The sequence below is a fragment of the Papio anubis genome, chromosome X, assembly GCF_008728515.1.
Source record: "Papio anubis isolate 15944 chromosome X, Panubis1.0, whole genome shotgun sequence".
In the NCBI taxonomy this organism is placed as follows: Eukaryota; Metazoa; Chordata; class Mammalia; order Primates; family Cercopithecidae; genus Papio; species Papio anubis.
In genome coordinates, this window is record NC_044996.1 from 130666142 (window position 1) to 130690397 (window position 24256).

Genomic DNA, 24256 nt, shown 5'->3' on the forward strand with positions numbered 1-24256 from the left:
AACAGTTATGGTAGTATGAAATTTGAGGCCAGGTTTACCAGCAATCGCATTTTCAGGCTACTTGCAGATCAAGGTAATGATATTTCACTAGTGCTTCCATGGAAAATCGATTAATTTCCATTCCTAAGTGAAAACAAGTATCTAAATCTAAATGTTGGTTCCTTGGTAATTTGGTCATGAATAGGTAATGACATGATTAAAAATAAAATGACTGATTAGAGTACCAAAAATAATCATGCAATTATGATTAAATAAAAACAAATGAAGACAATAAAATCAAGTGTAAATATATGATTAATCAAGACAAGTACAAACGTTTAGATGCCTTTGATTTTATAGTTAATTTTCAGTAATCCTGCTTAGTCACATTTAATAGATACACAAACATTAACAGGATATGTTATTAAATTCAACTGACCAGACATTGAGCAAGGATATTTTAGTGGGTCAACATAATTTTTCATATGAAACATTAAAGGGACACCGTTAGGACAATACATTTTCAATCTTGGCTAATTATTTCCTCATTTATTTGCCAAGGAACAGAAAACATACACAACTACTTTGGGATTAGATTATATTAAGGCCAAAAATCTACCATGTAAGGGGAAGCCACTGTGCACACATACAGGGAGATACTGTGCACAGTACTTAGGGTGGACTGCAGTCCGTTTCACAGCTGGAGGTGGCAAACTGAAACAGAAAAGCCCAAATTAAGACAAAGTAGCACACCAGTGTCCTTTTAAGGTTTTATTTTCTAGGCCAATTTTGAAGGAATTCTGTTATATCATTCTTCATAACTCAATTTTGGAATCAACTTCTTGAAGATGAAAGCCAACAACACTACCCTTCAGAATAGTAATAAAATCTCTAAACATGGCTCAATCAAAACTCAACATTTTACAGACAGACTGTTTTTTCTTTCAAATAAAGCAGATGTACATGTGAAGCAACATAGACCCAAACTGGCCATATTAATGAGAAAACAAACTAATTTCATCGCCTCTGCTACTGCAAGGTGTATCTTGTTAGGATTTTAGGAATACCGGGTGGGTACTACCATATCAAAGGCAGAATATCAAGTAAGTCAATTGGTCCTAGTTTGAAGGTTTCACAGATCATCGTGAGTTACATTTTTCATTTTTTAAATGGAGAGCTGACACCTGGGCATCTATGTTTCTTTTTATTTTTTTCTTTTCACCCTTCTAGATACTCTAGTATTTTGTAAATTTCCTTGTCATGGACTGACTTTAACAAGGAACATTTTAAAATCTAAATTTATTATCCTGCTTAGCATCTCATACAACTAACTTTTCAAAACATTTATATCTAACACCTTTCATTTAGAAATGAGGAGGGAGACAGTGCAATTCATGGTCCACAGAGACTCCTCTGCTCTGGAATGGGGGTGAAGATGGGACAACAGAAGGTCAGGCCTTTTTAATAAATTAGGCAAAAAGTTCAGTGTCCAGCTGTAGTGGACAACATGAAACTCCATAAAAATGACTGGATAGGGGGACTGCTTGAGACTTTTCTTTTGGGCATTACTAACAGAATTCAAAGAAATTCCAACCACGCTTAGTTTTCCAAATTCTACTGAAATGAGAGTGTTCATAAAAAAGTCTGAGATTAATAAAAGGCAGGCTGTTAAGGAACACTGAGAAACAAGGGTTAAGGTGGTTTGGCATTAAATCGGTTTACATTCCAAAAGAATATTGACCATCACCTGGGAGGAATTCTCAACATTACAAAGTCATGGTTACATAAATTCCTCTATATAAGTATGTTTTCTTTCTCAATATACATGTTCTTCTATATACATAGTATAGAAAAGCTAGTAAGTCAGCTCAGCTATAATAATTCTGTCATAAAAAAGCAGATTACATTTTTTGGCTGCAACAAAGCATGTTACTTATACTTTTCAGTTTAGCTAATGTATTTACACGATAAAACTTAAGCTTTAAAAGTATTCAGATCAAAAGGAAAAAATAAATTATATTTAAACTATTAATTTACACAATGGATATGCCTTTACTTACTTTACTAAATAGCTATAGTCTCTTATAATCAATTTCTCCAGCATTTCTTTATTCTAGCAGTTTATTTTCAAGACATGTATGTGTTCCCCTCTAAGTGCTGCATATTTCCTTTTAGGAAGCACAGATGTGCAATGTTTTTAGTAGCTTGGTAGAGTTTTAGGTCTGTTACTTTTTCCAACTAATGGACGAAGGAGCCGTGGTTCCTATTCGGCACCACTTCTTTAACTGTACAATAAATAGAAGAAAGAGGTGACAAAAGCAAGCAAGAGCATTGTTAAGGAAAGCAGCAGCTGCTGGAACCAGATACAACGCTGAACTTGGTCTTCAAGCTTCCTATTGCTTTCTAGTAAATGACTGAGCTGAAGAGGGAAAAAGGGATGAAAGATTTATATCAATAAAACAGTCATTAATCATGGGCACGACAAACAGGAATACTAGAAATCCAAACACTGAAAGGATGGGGCCCACTACTCTGTAAGGCTGGTGGAAGGAGGTGGAAGTGCAACAGGGCATTAGATTTGTTTGGTGGACAGATATGTCTATGCTTATTCTCATTTTGAGAGGTCTACATTTCTAGCTGAGACAGGAGCAGAGCAGTCAGTTCCTGGAGGTACAGAAACCCTTAAGTAGCCTTCAGCTACTCGGAGAGCCCCTCTGTCTCTTTCAAATTTAAATGCACTACTTGGTACTTTTTTTTCTGCAAGACTGAATTATTTGATACTCCCCAAAGCACCTTGTGCTTTGCTAAAAATGGCCAAAGCTTTCAAATGGTTAATAGATCTCCAAAAATAACTCATTACTTACACCATTTCTTTTCTTTTCTTTTTTTTTTTTTTTTTATTGAGAAACGGTCTTGTTCTGTTGCCCAGACTGGAGGGCAGTGGCATGATCACGGCTCACTGCAGCCTTGACCTCCCAGGCTCAAGCAATCCTCCTGCCTCAGACTCCCTAGTAGCTGGGACTATAGATGTGTGCCACCACACCTGGTTAATTTTCAGTTTTTTTGTAGAGACAGGGTCTCGCTATATTGCCCAGACTGGCCTCAAACTCCTGGGCTCAAGTGATCCTCCTGCCTTGGCCTACCAAAGTGCTGGGATTACAGGCAGCACTGCACCTGGCCTGCCTACCATTTCTGATTTGGCATCTCTTCACAAAGAAGACAGTATTTCTGTTGTGTCTATGCCAAAGGTTTTTCCTTATGTCCGTGAGAAAAAAAGGGATTTCTAATGTTGATCAGCATTAATAACTTTGTTTGGGTAGGAAGAAAGTATACTTACCTGTAGACATATATCTTCACTGGTTTTATCTGACATGTTGAAAGCATTGTCTTTTAACGTAAGAGTGTTTGGTTTACTGCTTTCAACAGTATGGCATCTTAACCTATGAAAATCCAAAGAAAACGTAACTTCTTAAAAATGTTAATGAATTTTCTTATAAAAGTAAAATATAAAATGAAAACAGCTAAATACAGAAGACTATGTAACAGAGGTGAAAACCCTCATTCCTCTTCCCCAGGTTCACCTAAGACAGCTGCTCTGTGTATATGTATCTTCCAGCTTCGTTAATTAATGTACATATAAGGAACACAACATATGGCAGATACCATTCAGTAAAATTCAAATGAAAGTTTTTATATGGTATTCAGTAGAATTCATCAAAATATCTTATGATTTGAAGGAAATCACCCTTTCTAGATAGGAGAAAGGTACCGTCCTTGAGCTTCAGTACCCCACCACCAAGCCTCCCTCCCACTTTCTGCAGAACAGTGATCTCCTCTCACAGTTATAGAAAAGCAAACCATCAGTAATTGGTACAGCAAAAAACAAAGAAAACAAAGCAACTCGAACATAACAAAACCAAAAATAACCCTTCATTTTGAGAGACTGTTTCATAAGAACTTCAAATTAATCTACAACACCTTTTATACCAGTGTTTCTTACCCTTTCAAAACATTCCCATAACCATGTCTTTGAACAAAAGAAAAACTCTTGATAAAAACAGAAAGTAGGCCCTCCTGTAATAGAATTTGAAAATTTAAATATTACATGTAAAAACAAGGCAGGCTGCTGACTCCATTTGCTTCTCCCTCCTCTGGACCAAGGCTAATCTCCCCTGCTTTGGTCCCCCACACACTTTCAGCCGTCTCAGGAATTTCACTGTTCATAATCTATTTTCATGATCTCTCAGCTAAGCTTTTGAGTTTTTGTAGAGAGGAGGTTTCCCTATGTTGCCCAGGCTGGTCTTAGACTCCTGGGCTCAAGCAATCCTCCCACCTCAGCCTCTCAAAGTGTTGGGATTACAGGTGTGAGCCACTGTGCCCAGCCCTGAAGATTTCATTCAACCATAGCCATTATCAGGTTTCCCAGCTTCTCCTCTATAAAGTAGGAAAAATGCCTTCCTCCCTCACAGGGCTGTCTTCATGACTGAATGAATCAGTATGTCTAAAGCATCTAGAACAGTGCTGGCATATAGCAAATTCCATTTTAGTGGGAACTTGGTATCACTGCCCACCGTCTAGTTTCTACGCAGTACCCAGAAGAATCCTTTAAAAAAAAAAAGCCCGTATCACCTTATGGCTCTGCTTAGCACCGCCTAATAGTTATTCCTCTCACTCAGAAGTCCTCACCATAGGGACGATCTGATATCCTACTATCTCTGCCCCCATCTCTCACCATGCTCCTCCCTTACTGGAGTCATGAGACAGTGACTTCCTTGTTGTTCCTCCCAAAGGCCAAGCACACTCCTTTTGCATTTGTTGTTCTGTCTGGAAAGGTCTCTGTCCAGTTATCTATGTGGCTTGCTTCAGGGCCTACTCTAATGTCATTGGAATGGCCATCCTTAACTACCCTATAAAGCAAGATTTCTCAACCTTGGCACTATGGACATTTGGAGCCAGATCATTTTTGGGGGATGGGGCTGTCCTGTGTACTGCTAGTGGTTTAGCAGCATCCCTATGCTGCCCCCATTAGATGCCCATTGTACCCCATCACCCAGTTGTGATAACCAAAAGTGTCTCCAGACATTGACAGATGTCCCCTGGGGGGAAAAATGGGAACACTCCAATAAACCACAATTCCAATTAAAAAAAAAAGCAAAATAAAACTACAATACAGTCTTTTCTATTCTCCTTTTCTATGCATCTTTTCAAGAAATTTGTCACAACCTGATATATCTATATACATGCACATACACGTATATATCTATATACACAAGTTTTCCCCCCTCTTAAGTAGGATAATGTCCATAACCAATTTTTCTCACTAGATTTGTTTTCTAAAATATATTACAGATGTTTTTCCATGTCAGAACAAATAGACTTGCTGTACCTTTTTGAGTGGTTGCAGCACGCTTTAGTGTGGATATACTCAAACGTATCTCACTATTGCTTTACTGGTTACCATTTAGATTCTTTCTTTCCAGTTTTTCACTATTACAAACAATGCTGTAAAAACATTCTAGTATGTAAGGTGAGCGTTCCTACAGGGAGAACTGCTGAGACAATCTGTGTTTGTGATCTGGACAGATCCAGACTCTTGCACTGACCTGCAAGTGAGTTTCTGCTACTAGTGACCTCCTTGAGCAACACCAGGTCTCTTTCATCTGGGCATCCCCAGAGCCTTGCAGGGCACCCAGCAGATGTAAGAAGAAAGGGAGGCCACCTGGTCCAAGGAGGCACTTTTCTCTTTCTGATTCTTCCCACTACATTTGAGAAGAATGTGAGGAAAAAGCTTACCTATGTTCCATCACTTTGTTTCTGGGAACTTCTTTCCAAAACTGAGTTAATTCTGCTGGGCCTGTGCCAGATGACTGTTCCATTTCTGCAGCCATTATCAGAAAACGGTCTTGGGCAGAGACCGTTAAACCTGCATTCCAAAAGGGTAATTCAGCATATAAACAGGAACCTTCAAAGGGGTTGCATATGCATGTGGTTTAAAGTATTATTCTGGAACTTAACATTAAGGAAAAAGAAGAAAATGGAAATATCTTTAAAAAGGAAAAAGTTCTAAAAGTGAGGAATTTCTCCTTTGAAATTCAATTTCAATTGCTGTCAGTTTAAACAATTTTACTTGTTAGAAACAATTACATTTTAATGCTGGAAAGGGCTTTAGAGACCTCCTTGACCATCCCATTTCACATGTGGGAAAACCGATGTCTACAGTGAGGTGAGGTGACTCGTGATAATCCGCTAATTTCTAGATTCTAGCCCGACATCTCTGCTGACCCAGAGCCCAGCCTCTCCAGGTCCCCACTGGGCCACACTCAACACCTGCTGTGGCTACTAAGTGACAACTCACCCCCATGGGGAGACACAACTATATCCACTGATGCGCCCGGGTCACAGCTGCTATTGCTTGGCTTGACTCTGTATTTTTCTGGAGCTGTTGTTCTCACCTGTTTATAAACACAATAGTCACATAACATCCTTTGTGCTTTTTTTGGGGGGGGAAATGGCTTAAGAATGACTTTTTAAAAAAAAAAAATTAGCAGTGAATAATCAATAACAAAGAGTTTACAAAGTAACAGTGATGGTTATGCATAGAATAGATTTTTTTCCCCACTAACAGGAAGAAAGCATCTCGACCTATCTAAAAAGATACTTGTAAGTCAAATTGTCATTCAGACTCCCTCTTAAATAAAACAATCCATCTGTTAAATATTTATCCTGTTAATTGCCTGAATTTAATGACATAAATTCACAAAAACAATGCACATTAGATTGCATGTAATTAATACAATGGTGTTCAGAAATTAAAAAACAGTAGATAATCAAAGCACATCAGGAACATCCTGGTGGTTACGTCTAAATTAAACAGAAGATTTAAGGCAGGAAAACCTACAATATGGGGTAGAGACGGACTCAGTCTTCTTACACTTAATGCTCAGTATCAGGTTAATATCCGATATAAACTACACTCCAGAATATACCACACTTGGGGAAAATGCACTATCAATTTTATAGTTTTATGTTTCACTGTTATTATAAATTAAATTATTCACATAGTAAAGAGTAATTTTTCTTGGGTTGTTATTTACAACAAACATTAAACCCTTGTATTAACTTAGACATTAACCTATTACTGCACATAAAAATTCAGATACAGAGCTCAGGGAACATTTTTTGATAAGCTATGCCACTTGGTTAGAACCAGAAGGGAGTACTACATACCTAAAAATTGTCATAAATTAAAACACTGTACAAGTTCAAATTTTTCAATCTTCCAATTAGAACATGTCTAAAATCACTTTCCATGTCAAATTCTCAAACATAATTTATTGTATCTTTGAGATATTTACCTTAAATGCCACTATATTTTTAGTTACATTTGTCAACACTATTAAAGTTTTCTTCTCTCCGGATTCTGTATTTCCAAAATACAGTTCTTCTGCTGGGCTAGGGAGTGACAAAAACATACAACATTTGTAATAATCAGAACAAATGACAATCTAATCATTAGCCTGAGGAAAAAATATTTAGTTAATATTTTAGGCTCATTTGTATAAAGGCATTTCACCAAAAAAGACTTACAAAACAATTACCCAATACAATTTTGTATTTTAATCTTACTGATTCAATGCACACTATTTAAAAAGTCCTATGGTTTTCCCCAAGATCAAAAGCAAACCAGGAAGAACAGAAGAGAGAATGACGAAGGCTCTGATTAATCCTATAATCAGCACTATCTTAAGGTGCACTGATTTAAACTATTTGGAAGGTTATAGATAATAAAGCAAAGAAGATATTGCTGCTTCAACTTTACCTAATTACAAATAATTAGAATAAGGCATATTTCTATACACCAACAGGAAAGAGCATAACTTAAAAAGAAAGATGATTAGGAATGTATTTAACAGAATAATTTCTTACTATATAGCAGCTTTTCTAAGTAATAGGGAAGGAGAGAAATAAACATAAAAGTAAATTTGGGATGGGAGCTGTAGGAAGAACTTATTAAACAGTAAAATCAGTGAGCTTCAAAATTTAAATTTTACTATTACTTTCCATTGTAATGCCTATGACCTAAAATATTTTTAAAACAGGCGGTGGTGGCTCAAGCCTGTCCCAGCACTTTGGGAGGCGGGCGAGTGGATCACAAGGTCAGGAGATCGAGACCATCCTGGCTAACTGCTTGGTGAGAAACCCCGTCTCTACTAAAAACACAAAAAAAAAATTAGCGGCCCAGTGCTTGGCGCCTGTGGTCCCAGCTACTTTCGGGGAGGCTGAGGCAGGAGAATGGCCGGGGAACCGGGGCCCGAGGCTTGCAGTGAGAGCTGAGATCCGGCCACCTCCAGCCTGGGTGAGCAGGCGAGACTCCGTCTCAAAAAAAAAAAAAAAAAAATTTTTAAAACAATTCAAGCAAAGTTTGTGTAGTTTAATTACACTATCCAAATTGTATCAGGTGGCTCAAAACGATGGGAAGAATAGTGTTTTTGTTTTATATAAAAAGGTGAATAATTTAAAGTGGATTTTCAGCGAGCCCTTGATTTTGAGATACATCTTTAAATAGGTTAATTTTATATCAGGAATGTCTGTACCTTGGGGGTGTTTTTTAATCTAACTAACACATGTTTTTAAGAATGAGCTCTCCCAGGAGGGCTTTGCCTAGTTTTGGACAAGGTGGTAAATTTACATGGTTGCTGGCTTCCTTTTAGAACCCAATCTTAAGTAAGTCATAGAAAAACACAAGGTTATGGATCTCATTGTTCTTAGTAACCAGCACAAAACTGTGAGCAGTTCCAGGAAGAGAGAGGTTGGTTAGGTCCTTGTGTACGTGTAGGAGCAGCTGTGGGACTTCACCGGGGGCGGAGGAAGGGAGGAGCAGAGCCTGATATGCAGTTGAGAAGCTGTCTGGCTTTCTCCCTAGCCTGCTTTTCCTGTCATACCTCTACAATTACAGGCAAGGACCTATGATGTGACAGGCTTCCAGTGAAAACAGAATGTGTAACTTCCAAATAAGTAGGGAGAAAAAAGAGAACAAGTAAACGAACAGAAAAGATAAACTACGAAGGGAGAAAATGGGAAAGAAAAACCATGAAAAATAGAAAATGCATGTGCATCTGTCTCTCTTGTTTGTTGGCTTTCATACACACAGATGGCAGAGATAAATCCAAATATAACAGTAATCAAAATACATGTAAACAAACTAATATTATCAATTAGAGAATGTCAGATTAGATTTTTTAGAAGTCTGGCTGTATTGTTCATACGAGACACACATAAAGCAGCTATATAGAAAGGTTTCAAGTAAAGGGACAGAAAATGCTACATGAGATCATAAAGTTGGTGTAGCAATTTAACGTAAGGCAAAATATATTTACCAACCAAAAACATCAGTGAGAAAAAGGTCTTTATACACTTTATACAATGCTGAAAGAAACCTGGAATCTTTTGAATCAAATAACCTAGCAGAAAAACGGAGAGGTCCTGAAGTTTGGCTTCAGTCACAAACCTATTTTTCTAGTTCATCTTTGGCTTTTGGAAAGTAAAATCAACAAATCCTTCGTGTCATTTCTGGCATTCCCGAACTTGGGCAAGTCTAATAGTATCAGTAATGTGAGGAAACTACTGCCATTCAGATTGACTAATATATAAATATTTACTTTTGTTATCTGATATGTGATGAGAGCCCTTTAAAGACACTCGACATAGTAAAAGAAAGGTAGCTAAAAATATCCACTATGTCTGGAAACCAAGGTAATTTTCAGATAACTCTTGGTTTTATATTTCTACAGTTTCAAAAACCAAAGAGAAGTTTTCTTAATTTTGTGGCTCCCTCAAGGTGATCAAGATACGTTATAAAATTATAGCTAATAAAATATTTGGCGATTACCTGATGTGTAGTAAGGGGCCTTTAAACACACTCAATGGTTTCTTGAAAGCTTTCATTTTTGAATCAACTTTTTCATTTTCTTCTGCTTTGGAAGTAGATTCGGTTGGGTTAATCTAAAGACAAAAAAAAAGGATAACTATTTAGCATATATTAACATGACCATTAACATCTATTTTAGTGCCTACATAGGTTACTGTAGAAAATACAACATGGCCCTTCCCTTAAGAGTCTTTAAATTTTTCTAAAATATAACATTGTATTTATCCATCTATCAAGTTCCTGATTACCTGTAAAAAGAGTGACAACTACTAAGTGCTCTTTTAAAAATTAGAGAAAGGAACTAAATCAAAGTTGTAAATTCATTACTTTTAGACAAATAAAAAAAATTTAGATAAAACAATTACTTCTAGATGTGTTTTGCTAGTCTTTATACAAAAGCATGGAATCAGCCTTTATTTTATTTTGAGACAAAGTCTCACTCTGTCACCCAGGTCAGAGTGCAGTGGCACAATCATGGCTCACTACAGCCTCGACCTCCTGGGCTCAAGCGATCTTCCCAACTTAGCCTCCAGAGTAGCTGGGAACGACAGGTGTGCACTATCACATCTGGATAATTTTTTATTTTTTGTAGAGACAGGGCCTCCCTATGTTGCTCGGGCTGGTCTCAAACTCCCGTGCTCAAGCGATCCTTCCACCTTAGCCTCAGAAAGTGCTTGGGATTATAGGTATAAGACACAGGCTCTGGCCTGGAATCAGCCTTAAATACACTAAAGTGGTGCTTCTGGTTAGCTAATCCCATCCTTTCTCTTTCTTTTTACACACAAAAATGTGGAAGGGTAGCAGGTTAAGTGAATTACCCAAAATCACATAGCTGGCTAGTGGCAGAATTGGGGATAGACCGTAACTTGTGATTCAGTTTCATTTTATTTATAAAGTTACCTTTTTAACAAGAGGTGTTTGTTCTTCGTTAGAAATTGTTTCCAATGTTTCTTTGCCATCACTTTCTATGTCCTCTTTACTTGAAGTTTCATCCTCACTGGTAATAGGCCCATTCTCACACAATGGGGTCTGGAAGTCATCATCTACTAGTGGTGGATAGCTATACTTGAAAGGATCCTAAAAGAAAATAATTTCACATGAGCCTACTAAATGGTGGGTGGAGAAATAATTCTCTTCGTAGATTTACAGTTCATTACTTTGGCCAAGAAAATAGACTTAATTAGATCACGAAATTTAAAATAAAGGAAGTATTTCAAACCAGAAAGAAAAGCAGCAATAAGTGGTGTGGGACAACTGGCTAGCCATCTATACAGAATCACCTTGGATCTCTAGCTTGTTCTCTACACCAAAAAGAATTTCAGATGGATAAAAGCTTTAAATGTATATGTTGTGTGTGTGTGTGTTTTTAAGAACCATATAAGTTCTGTAACAATACAAAAGAGGGATATAGAATACACTGAAAAAGAATGAAAACTGTCTTTTGAATCATAAAGAAGTTTTCAACATCACTTATAATTAAAGAAATGCAAATTAAAATGACAATGAAATATTTTTTACCCGAGACTGGCAATGATTACAAAAATAAGAATTTGCGATGCTGGCAAGGAGGTGGTTCAAGAATTCTCATACATTATTGGTAAACAGGCACAATCTCTTTAGAGGAAATGTGGCAACAGCTATCAAAATTAAAAACTATACCCACTGATTTTTTTTCTAGGAGTTTATTCTGTATGCATTCTTGCTGCACCCATACATCAAGTGTTATTACAAGGATATTCACTGCAGCAAAACTAGTAATGGCAAAAAATTAGAATACAATTATCACTGCAGTCTTTTAAAAGAGGAGTGATTAAATAAATTATGTTATATCCATCCACACAATGGAATATTTTGGAATGGTTTAAAAATGAGATAGACCTCTGTGAATCAATATGGTATAACCTGCAAAATAAAAGATGTGAAAAAAGCACAACTGGACAATATATATGGTATGTGACCATTTGTGTAAAAAACTGTAATAGATAACTCCAGAGGGATAGAAAACTTAATGGTGACTGCCTCTAGGGAGTGGCAGTGGGCAAGGACCTGGGAAGGGAGATGTAGTTTTCATGGTACTGTTACACTTTTCAATCTCTGGTACTGTGTTTACTTTATTAAAAAATCATGTATATGTATTACTTTTTGAAAAAAAAATACTTAAAAATTAATGTTAAAAAATAGTCCTGCTATAAGTTTGACTGTAATTCTGAAGAAATATATCACTAAGAACAGAGAGGGAAAATAAAATAACCTTTTCTATACATAAAATTAATATAATTTAAAATGTTATGAATTATATTAATTATAATTATTTAAGATACAACAATTTTATGAGCAAGTTATTAAAAATAAACAAAATCACATTTTAAATCAAGCATAGCACCTGAAATGAAGTGTATTTGGTTTTTCTAGGTGAAAATGTGAAATAAAGCCTTAGAATAAGAAAGAAGCGGACTTCAAATTAAAAATACTGGTTCAGGTCTTTTCTAATCAAAGACAATAAACAGAAGGACGTATCAAAACTATTCCTCTTGCTAGTTCTGATTGAACACAATTTTGCCAGGCAGGCAGTATAAAAAAAAGATTGCAAAAAATCAAATAAGTGAAATATTATCAAGTTAACCCAAAGCATACCAAGTCCATAAGTTGTACAGTTTTTTTATAAGTAGTAAAAATCAGCTCAAAAAAATCTTGACAGTATATGCTTAACAGTATCTTTTTAACTAAAAAGATTGTTGAACAGCAAACAATTGGAAGCACACTGAAGACACATCAAGAGGAAATTCACTAACTTATGTCTAGATAGTAGAATGCCATGTAGCCAGAAACGAGTATGAGAGCCTGCTACATACTGATTTGGTATAAGACATGCTGTGAAGAGAAAAGCAGGATGCACAGTAGCACATATGCACTAACTGTTTAGAAGAGATGAGAGGGAGGAAGAATTATATACTATACTTGTTTATATAGGTAATACATATCCCTGCAAATTAATATAAGAAATTCAGCTGGGGAGGGAATATGGTGATTGGAAATAGAAGTAGGAGGAGGTATTTTTACTGAAGACTTATTTCTCATTATTCTTCTGAATATTCTTCAGTTTAGAACCACATAAATATATTACCTATTAAAAAATAAAAAATCAACAACTTTAAAACTTTAAAAATGTGTGTAACACTACTTGCTATTTTGAGGGTATCTGTGATACTTCTTTGTATATTATGATACTACTTTTCTTTTTTCCTTGAGGAAAGTATACAGCCTAATGTGTCATTATCCAGTATAGTTTTATAAACAAGTTTCAAATATTATACTTACAGTTCCACCCATGTGGGGAGGCAGGTATTCTACACTGACATAGTCCTGAACTTCATTTTTGCTTGTAAACTTCAACAAGCTCACTGCTTCTGGACCAAGCCAGGTTTTCACAATTTTGAAAGCAGCTGAAGAAAAACCAGTCACTTCATTAAAATTATCTTCATTCCTATTCTCAATTAATTTACCATAAATGCTAACCCAGGTCTTCTGAAATCAGTTTGGGCTATAATCTGTTAATATTTATCTTTACGTGATGTACTTAATTAACATTCTCTAATTTCTGTAGGCGTTTACATTGTGGCTCTCCCTTATGGGTTTCAAATGTTCTATGAAGATTCAGGAAGATTAAGTTACCCTGATGTTCATTAATAAGCTTATCAGGGTTTTAGCCTCTGAACAAATCCATCAATGATCCCAACTATTTAGATTTCCAGGCACTGAATCAAACAGCAATATGATTCAGGAAATAACTGCACAATAGTATGGAAAGAGTCATTTACCTTATGGTTCTCATAAACTCTCTATCTGAAAAACCTTCTCAAACAGCGAGTCAGAGAGAAAGAAAGAAACAGCCCTTCTTATTATGAGTGTGAGCTGGATCCAGACTTCCTTTCTAACCCTACACTTCTCTGCCTCTCTCCCAGGCTTGCAGTTTATATAATTGTGGGGAACTTACAGAATCTCAAAAATAAACTGGTTTAAAAATTTTTTTTGAGACAGAGTCTCACTCTGTCACCCAGGCTGGAGTGCAGTGGCACAAACTGCACTGTTCTGTTGTCAAACACAGCTGTTTGGTAATTATAATCTTGTTTTGTCATGTAATTTCTTATTTATGCTTAATTTTTAAACCTAATTTTCACTGTGACAATCTAAGTACATTTTTAAGAAATTACAATAGAAATACTGCATTAAATTTGCAAAACTGTCAATTAAAAACAACAGAAAATAAGAATAGCATGATAAACATTAGAGAAGTATCTTTTTATTTTAGCTAACTATAAGTTTTTTACATAACATTTAAATTTTCATTAATTTCAATTTAAAATGTGAGTTGACATATTTGAAACTATGCTACTTTAATTATTTGATAAATCTGATTTTTCATGACTTTACTGATATAATTTACATGTCATAAAATCCCCCCTTTATATACAAGTCAATGGTTTTTAGTATATTCACAGAATTGTGCAACCACCACCACAATCTAATCTAGAACATTTTCATCACACCAAAAAGAACCTTCATATAGCAATGTCTCTTTATGCCTCCTTCTCCAAGTCCTTAGGAACTACCAATCTATTTTCTGTCTTCATGGATTTGCTTATTTTGGACATTTTATATAAATGAAACCATACAACGTGGCTTTTTCTACTGGCTTTGTTCACTTGGCATGTTTTCAAGGTTCATTCATAATGTAGCATGTATCAGTACTTAATTCCCTCTTATGACTGAATAATTGTCCATTTTATAGATATGCAATATTTGCTTATCCATTCAGCAACTGATGAATATTTAGGCTGTTTCCACTTTTTGTTATTATGAATAATGCTGCCATGAACATTTGTGTACAAGTTTTTCTGTAGACATATGTTGTCACTTCTCTTGGGCATATACTAAGGAGTGGAATTCTGGGTCATATGGTAATTCTATGTTTAGCTACCAAACTGTTTTCTGATGTGGCCGGACCATCTTAACATTCTCACCAGCAGTGTTACGAGGCTTCCAATTTCTCCACATCCTTGCCAATACCTGTTATTGTGTCTTTTTGATTCTAGCCACCCTAGTGGGTGTGAAATCATACCTCACTTGGTTTTGACTTGCATTTCTCTAATGACTACTGATGCTCAGCATCTCTTTATGTGCTTATTGCTCATTTGTTTACCTTCTTTAGAAAAACATCTATTTAAATCTTTCACTCATTTTTTAATTGGGTTGTCTTTTTTTTTTTTTCTTTCAGAGAGAGTTTCACTCTTGTCGCCCAGGTTGGAGTGCAATGGTGCAATCTTGGCTCACTGCAACCTCTGCCTCCCGGGTTCAAGCAATTCTCCTGCCTCAGCTTTCTGAGTAGCTGGGATTACAGGCTTGCGCCACCATGCTCGGCTAATTTTGTATTTTTAGTAGAGACGGGGTTTTACCATGTTAGGCAGGCTGGTCTCGAACTCCTGACTTCAGGTGATCTGCCCACCTCAGCCTCCCAAAGTGCTAGGATTACAGGTGTGAGTCACCATGCCTGGCCACTTGTCTTTTTAACGTTGCATTCTAAGAGTTTTTTTATATATTCTAGAATAAGTCCCTTATCAAATGTATGGTTTGTAAATGATTTCTTCCATTCTGAGAATTGTCTTTTCACCTACTTGATAGTGTCCTTGAAGGCACAAGTTTTCCATTTTCATGCAGTCCAATGTTATCTGTTTCTTTTGTTGCTTGTGCTTTTGTTGTCATATCTAAGAAACCATTGCCCAATCTAAGCACAAGGATTTAATCCTATATTTTCTTCTAAGAGACTTAGCTCTTACATTTAGGTTTCTGATCCATTTTGAGTTAATTTTTATATATGATGTGAGGTAGGGTCCAACTTTATTCCTTTGAATGTGCATACCCAGTTGTCCTAGCACCTTTTATTTAAAAAGTCTTATTTCTCTACTGAATTGTCTTGGCACCATTGTAAAAAAAAATCAACTGACCATAATAAACACTAGGGTTTATACCTGGACCCTCAATTCGATTTCACTGATCTATATGTTTATCCTTATGCCCATACATGCCCAATGTCTTGATTGTTGTAGCTTTGTAGTAAATTTTGAAATCAGGAAGTGTTAAATCCTCCAACTTTGTGTTTCTATTTCAAGATTTGACTACTCTGGGTTTCTTGCATTTTCATATGAATTTTAGGACAAACATATCCATTTCTGCAAAAAAAGGCAGCTGGGCTTTTGATAGGGACTGCACTGAATCAGTAGATCAATTTGGGAAGTGTTGACCTCTTACCAATACAGTCGGCCCTCCATATCCACAGATTTCACATCCATGGATTTTTGATTGACCAACCACAATTGAAAATATTAAAAAATAAATAAAACCAATATGACAAAAATATAAATGAGAAACAATAAAGTAGAACAACTATATAGCACTCACACTGTGTTAGGGAGTATAAATAATCTAAAGATGATTTAAAGTATATGGGAGGAGCCAGGTGTGATGGCTTATGCCTGTAATCCCAGCACTTTGGGAGGCTGGGGCAGGCAGATCACTTGAGGTCAGGAGTTCAAGACTAGACCAGCCTGGCCAATATGGTGAAACCCTGTGTCTATAAAACTATAAAAATTAGCCAGGTGTGGTGGTAGGTGCCTGTGGTCCCAGCTACTTGGGAGGCTGAGGCAGGAGAATCGTTTGAACCTGGGAGGCAGAGGATGTAGTGAGCTGAGATTGTGCTAATGCACTCCAGCCTAGGTGACAGAATGAGACTCATTAAAAAAAAAAAGGAAAAAGGTATACAGGAAGATGTGTGTCAGTTACATGCAAATACTATACCATTTTATATGAGGGACTTGAGCATCCAAGGATTTTGGAGTCTGTGGTGGTGGTGGGGGAAGGGTTCTGAAACCAGTCTCCCATGGATACTTTAGAGAGACTGTATTAAGTCTTCCAATCCATGAACAAGAAGTCTTTTTATTTATGTAGGTCTTGAATTTACTAAAATGGTGTTTTGTAATTTTCAGTGTCCTTGTCTTGAACTTCTTTTATTAATAGAAGTGGTAAGAGCAGACAGCGTTGTCTTGTTCCTGATCTTAGGGGGAAAGCATCCATTCTTTCCCTGCTAAGTAAGATGTTAGCTGTGGGTTTTCATAGATTCAGGTTTTTCATATATGCCCTTTATAGACAGGCAGAGGAAGTTCTTTTCTGTGAAGGATTAGCCTTACCCAAAGAGAGGTCTGGCCTTTGCCCTCAGCTTCTGAGAGGTAATCTTCATGCCTGATAGGATTGTCTTCGTCTGGGGGCCTTGAGTGACAATGGAACAATATGACTTAGGGTAGGAGCTGGCCATGGAAGAAAGACCAACAATGTGATTCAGGGTAGGGGTTTGGGTTACACGGTATCAGTAGACCTTGGGGGAGACTGAAGACTAAGATCAACCACATGGGCAATCAATCATGCTTACATAATGGAGTTCCAATAAAAACTCTGAACACTGAGGCTTGGGTGAGCTTCCCAGGTTGACATACTCCATGCACACTGCCACATATTGATGCCAGTGAAGTAACATGCTCTACATTTGGTACTTCCCTGGACTCTGCCCTACACCTTACTTTCTGTGGTTGACCTTAATCTAAATTCTTTCCCTGTAATAAACCATAATTGTGAGTATAATAGTTTTCAGTGAGTTCTCAGAGTCCTTCACTAGAATTATCAAACCTAAGGGTAATTTTCAGCACCTCCTGAACTTGCAGTTTGTGTCAGAAATGGGGGTGGTCTTGTGTGGACTACTGTGGTTTAACTTGGCAGTTGTTTCAACTCTTCGTACCTTATGTTGCTAGTTTGTTGAGTACTTTTATCATGAGAGGGTACTAGATTTTGTCAAATGCTTTTTCTGTGTCTCTTGAGATGATCACATCATTTTCCCCTTCATTATATTAATGTGGTAGATTACATTAGTTGATTTTGATATGTTGAGCCCACTTAGTCATGGTGTATAATCCTTTTTATATGCTGCTGGATTCAATTTGCTAGTACTTTGTTGAGGACTGTTGCATCTATTTTCATAAGGAATACTAGTCTGTAGTTTTCTTTTCCTGTGATGTTTGATATTATGGTTATACTTGCCTCATAAAATAAGTTGGAAAGTATTCCCTCTTCTTCTATATTTTGGAAGAATTTGTGAAGGATTCATGTTGATTCTTCTTTAAATATTTCACATAATTTAGCAGTGAAGCCATCTGGGCCTGGGCTTTTCTTTGTGGAAAGGTTTTTTGATTACTAATTCAACTTCCTTTTTATATTTCTATTCTGATTCTTCTTGAATTAGTTTCAGTAGTTTGTATCTTTCTAAGAATTTGTTAACTTCATGTAGGTTACCTAATTTCTTTGCATATAATTATTCACAGTATCCCCCTATAGTCCTTTTTATTTCCTTAAGGTCAATAGTAATGTCCCTTCTTTCACTACAGATTTTAATAATTTGAGTCTTTCCTTTTCTTCTTTATTAGCTAAAGGTTTGTCAATTGTGTTGCAGTTTTCAAAGAACCAAGTTTTGGATTTGTTGATTTTCTCTATTGCTTTCTATGTAACAACTGACTTTTGCAAACACAAATGAGAATGTACATTTAATAACATTTAATAACATTAAATTTATAGTAATTTTAAAGTTGGTCAAGATAGTTTATCAACCAATGGCTTTTTCAAAAAAAATTTACCAAAAAATATATCATGACTGTCAAAAGGGTCATGTCACTACAGTGATTTGGGGTGAGTTTCAGACTGATTCCACCTTCCTTCTCAACACCTGAAGCCCATGAGAAAACCTAGACAAGGCCTGTGTTCTGTGACACACCTTATCTGTGCATGTCAAATTCAGGCTTCTGACTACAGTATTACCTTAATGGTTGAATATTTTGAGGCTGTTGTTAATTTTTTTTTTAAGAGAAGGGTATCATTATGTTGCCCAAGCTGGCCTCAAACTCATGGGCTCAAGTGATCCTCCTGGCTCAGCCTCCTGAGTAGCTAGGACTATAGGTGTGCAACACCATGCCTGGCAAGGCTGTTTTTAAAGAAGACTAATGGGTGCCCCCAGATCCTGGGTATAGAATTTTAGCCCTGTTTGCTTAGGAATAGCCTTCGAGTGCTCTAGCTTCAGTCTCTTAAGAGTGCATGCAAAGGACAATATAAACATTATTTTAAACAATTGTAGAAATATGGCTAAATTGGCAAAGAAAATTAGACATTTTGTTTTAAGAAAGTATAAATATACTCACCATTCATTAACCAAGGCATATCAAAGATCACTATTTTTGCTGAAAGATGAAAAAAAATTCATTGAATGTGAATCAGTACCTCTGTAATAACATCACTTATACTGGCCTAGAAAAAACTGGTCATCTAAATGTAAGTAAAAACTGAGCTCATTGTCTGAGCTCTAATTCAGTGAAGTGTATAGTATCATGAATAGTATTCCATGTGGTGCTGGAACTGAACTAGCATGTCACAATGGTGAGGTGCCAGCCCAGGAGGAGGACTTGTGGGAAATCAATAGTACACTGTCATTGTCCTCTGGTAAACAGCCTATTCTTTTGTCATTCACTGTGTTTGTTGTTTGCAGGGAAGTACAAAAGAAAACAGTTAAGTGGATAAATGGAGTCTTTGGATGTGGCATGTCATAGTAGCGCTGAGGCCACTGAACTTTAAAATCATTTCCAGTTCTAATTTATGGTTTCAATTACAATTTTCTAGAGATTCTATTGTTAAACCAGTCTCACAGTTGCCCCCTCCCCTTTTAATACATCACTACATTTTCAGAAGCAAAAATTATTTCTAATTTACATCATGAGCACCAGGAAGCTAATAATTCCAAAGTATACAGAAGTATTATTTACACATTGAGTTGAAGATACTAAACAGCCCTATTAACAAATGAGACAACTGTGAGAAAGAAACAGAAACTGCAAAGAAGATTTTTGAGATTCAATTCATTCTTCTATTCCAGAGGAATCAAAATGTAATTTCACTCTTTTCTGAGCAGAGAACCTCCTAGAGTTGTTGCATTAATGTAGGACAAGTAAAGTGCATATAAGGAAAAAGGCATCTGTGAAGAGGCACCCTGGTGCTTAATACCGCAGTCTTCATCTGGGATATGCTTAAAATAATGCGGACTCAAGATTTTAAGATACAATAGTTATTCTTCATGACAGATTTTGAAGAATAATCAATTAAGATTCCACAAAATTCAATGTCTGCAAAGCTACATTATGTAGGTAGAACATATTATATATATGTATATAAAATCTCTAGTTAATTAAGATGAATCTATATAATTCATCTTTATATAGATCTATTAACTTTTTAATCGTTTTCTCAAAAGAGTCTCAGATGTATTTTACAAAGTAATAATAATATTTATACTATTGATAAGTGGCTCTTCACAAACTCCTTTAGATATTTCAATGATCAAGTGGGTATTTTTTCATTTTGTCCGTAAGAGCAACAAACTAAAACTATGGGGTAGTGATTTCCTACTGACCAATGACTGGCACTGCTCAGGAGGCCTTAAGGAATCAGGGTACATGCCAGATACAGGAAAAATCCATAAGGAACCTAAGATAGTACAGGTTCCCCAAACTGGACACTATTGATCATTCTTTTCACCTAAAAATATTCATGAATACTCTCTCTGAAAAGATGAGAGTATAGAGCTAGGGTGGCACTGACTCTTGATATCCATTATGCTTTTTTGTCTATTCCTCACTTCTCATTAACAACAGTAAAATCAATATGCCAAATTAAGACAATTTAGGGATTTTATGCTAAAGTCACCTGAATCACGAGTCTCAAAAGACCCAATTTGCTGTTTTCTAGGAGTACGCTCAGGCAGATCTGTAAATTCCCATTTTCTGATGTCCCTGTTGCCTCTCTTCTGTCTTTTCACTTTTAAACCATTGGGGTTAAATATACTTGACTGTTTATGTGAGTTGGCATCTTGGCTTCCCTAGGGGGAACCCATCATACAAATTCAACAAGTAAAAAATGGACTATATAAGGTTTAGGAGTTCTTCATTCAGGTAATTAATGGAATAGTCACAACGAAAAACAAACTCCAAATGCCAGATTCAAATGTTGTACCTTCCAGTCAAGTATTTTCTTAATGACAATTTTTAAATAGCAGTTGGTAACAGTATACTTTATATATCAATACTGCTTATCATACAGTGTACTTTATCAGTACTGCTTATCTGTTTCATACAATAAATACTACTTGAAATGAATTTCTAAATTGAAATATTAGTAAAAATGAGATAATTTTGAAATAAATGTATGCTTTTATGTACCTATGTGTGTGAGTGGGTGTGTGTGTTATAGGATGCCATACATACGGTTTAGAACTTAAACTCTTAAAATTAACTGTGAAGGACAATGAATACTTATGAAAAACTGTCCTCTGTATGTGTTAGAATAATGTCTATGAACATATTTAAAATTCTTCATCAGAAAACAAAGTTTCAGGTATGAAAGTCTATAATACTATAAGGCTCCACAATTCTCAGACATTGTCTACAGTTTCAATATGTTATATTTTTATAAAGGAGTAAGTTACTTACAGAGGTATTTAGGGTAATAAACCTTAAAGCAGTTGATGATAAAGCGTACAAAGTCCATGTCCTAAAATAAAGATTAAATCTTTAAGACTGTCCACATTAGATAACTTAAAATTGCACATTTCTAAAGGTGAGAAATTATTAAATACAAATGAGACAATTATTAAATTCTTTAAAAAGTAAGCTCATATCTAAATATCTATATTCTGAAGGATTAAGGTTTTAGGTCATTAAGCTATTTATAATAATCAGCCCTAAAACTGACTTGAAGAAACCAGATGCTTAGTGATGTTTTAAAATTATTCACATTACCTCAAACTAGTTACGTACTTCAGGCTGCTAAGGCAACGGGGCATAAAATGGATCTAAAAGCAATCTCCACAGAGAAATTCTAAAAATCTGTTGAATAACTAAAGAATTATTGAAACAAGTAAACAGTTTATAATCAGACTACTTGGGATGATAATACACATGTATGTAAATTCTCATATATTTGCTTTTTAATCCTAATTTTTATACCTCATAACAGTGTCAATAAAATATGTTTTATCAATCTTTTTTTATCACAATACTTAATCTAATCACATTGGCCTGCTGTATCTACTCCACTTCTGGCTTTTTTCATTTTATTTAGAGACCTATAATTAGTTTTTCAGTTTATATTCCAGTGTTGTTCACTGATTCTGATTTCTGGGAGACTACAAACATAGCTATCTGGTTGGTTCTACTGCTTTGAGCACAGCAACAGTAAATTAGGTCATTAAGGTTATTATTTCCATGGGTCATTTTACTCCATGGCCACATACTGATTCACTAATTCCGATTGGCCATCTTATAAAGACTGTGGAATGAAAGATAATAACCAAGCAAACTGAAATCCATCACAGTTACTGGAAAGGTGGGTTGTCCTAGAGATGAAAGTTTCTAAATTCATCCCTGGAATGTTAGTTGCAGCATCTTTAATTGCAGTAAACTAAAAGTCAGCGTCCTTAACTATCTTAAGTATTTGTTATGGGTATATATATAATAATACCTGTGTGTGTGTGTGTGTGTGTGTGTGTGTGTGTGTGTATATGTATATATATAAATAAAATAATACCTTTGTGTGTGTGTGTGTATATATATATAAAATAATACCTTTGTAACTAATCATTATAGTCACTGTGCATGGAGTTTTCATAATTGGTAGTTAAGTAACAGTCAAAGAAAATGGCTGAAAAGAACCAGTTACATAAAAATTTGGTTACCTCGTTTACCTAGTTTATAATTTATGGCCCCCAGAGATTTTTGTCTAAATAGTCTTGGTATAACATTCTTGTTTCTATCATTTATTTAATTGAATATCCTTCTTCGTAAAATCGTGAGTTACTGCTAATTCAAGTGGATATGATAAGATGTCACTGGTATATTCTATTAATGGGGACTACAAGAAATAGCTCCATCAACCCTATTGCTCAGCATTATATAAGGAAGTTTTCGAGGCTGTTATTTATTATCTTGTAAAACGTCCTTTTGAGGACCCATGAAAGACTTTCTAGTTCAAGTATTAGGAATGGATATACTTCTAAGACACTGGTTGTGAAGGATGGTTGCTGAATAATTTTAAATGATTACATTTCTTTCAGCCAGGCAGCTGAAAGCTTAGAGCCAAACTGGTGTCCCAACTCTAGCAAATGATTTTCTTATTTTTTGCCTTGAGATTTTGTAGACATCTTTATAAGCTCACTTGAATTCTTTGTGAATCATGAAAGGGTCATTTATAAAAATAAATTCTTCAGCAAGATTCAAGTATTTTAAAACATTAATAATGACTTAAATTCTTAGCAGTGCAAATACACCTTATTTACAAATTAAAGATGGTGAGATAATTATGTAGCTTGAAAAAATAAAACAGTTCAAGTCAATTCTCTTTCCTTATACTTGGCAACAAAAATAGTAACATTTATTCTTCGTGATTCTGGGTTATAATAAGGAAACTATCATATCCAAAGGATAAAAGAATCATGATTTATTTTTATGGCATATTTATTTATCTAGGCAAATTGATTTTGATTTTGGATATAAAATAATTTACTCTCTCTAATTTAAAACCCATTGACAAGGAAACGAGGTTGGAAAACTCCAGGGCATCGGATCCTTGAAAAATAAAAAGAGAAATAGAAACATGAAAAAAAATTTGTGGTCCTGCCACTGCAAAAAAAACTCTTGTTAGCAGTTCTCTCTAGCCTATTTGGTGTTTGTTATAATGGCTACAGTTTCCTTTGTTGGGCTATGTATCACCATGGTATAGTATACACGCATATTACAGTATGTATAATCAAACAGCTTTCTTCATCTCAGAAAAATGTGTGCTCTCCAATATTACTATAAATTCCTTATAAACAACATTTTACATAGCTATATATATTCCATCAATTAGATATACCATAATCTGCCATTTCATCATGTTGAACATTTACATTTCTTTTCTAATTTTTCATTACTTTAAATGACACTGAGAAAATATTTTGATATATGATGCTTTTTCTGTATTCAGGGTTATTTCTTTAGAATAGATTTCCAGAAGTTGGTTACCAGGCAAAGAGTATAAATACAAACACTTTAAGGTTCTTAACATACTTTGCCAAATGGAATTCCGAAAAGATTTCAACACTGCCCTGAGCACGTCTGCGAATTCGACATTACTGCTATCAGAATCAGCCACAGATTAAATATAAGAGACTGT

At 35.5% G+C, this 24256-nt stretch overlaps 1 protein-coding gene across 2 annotated transcripts in view; it reads right to left on the minus strand.

Moving 5' to 3' along the window:
- Positions 1-316: 316 nt before the first annotated feature.
- Positions 317-24256, minus strand: part of MOSPD2 (motile sperm domain containing 2) — a 49350-nt gene continuing 25410 nt past the window's right edge. Inside the window, exons 6-15 of one of the 2 annotated variants that reach the window (XM_009197230.4) lie at positions 21535-21595; positions 19198-19236; positions 13226-13350; positions 10808-10984; positions 9869-9981; positions 7335-7431; positions 6335-6431; positions 5773-5902; positions 3317-3419; positions 317-693 (exon numbers count right to left, since the gene is read on the minus strand). In XM_009197230.4, coding sequence (XP_009195494.1) covers positions 652-693; positions 3317-3419; positions 5773-5902; positions 6335-6431; positions 7335-7431; positions 9869-9981; positions 10808-10984; positions 13226-13350; positions 19198-19236; positions 21535-21595 — 984 coding nt within the window. In that variant the 3' untranslated portion in view covers positions 317-651. Of the gene's footprint in view, positions 694-735; positions 2399-3316; positions 3420-5772; positions 5903-6334; positions 6432-7334; positions 7432-9868; positions 9982-10807; positions 10985-13225; positions 13351-19197; positions 19237-21534; positions 21596-24256 lie in introns of those variants that run through there. The other variant, XM_003917428.4, reaches the window with a different exon arrangement.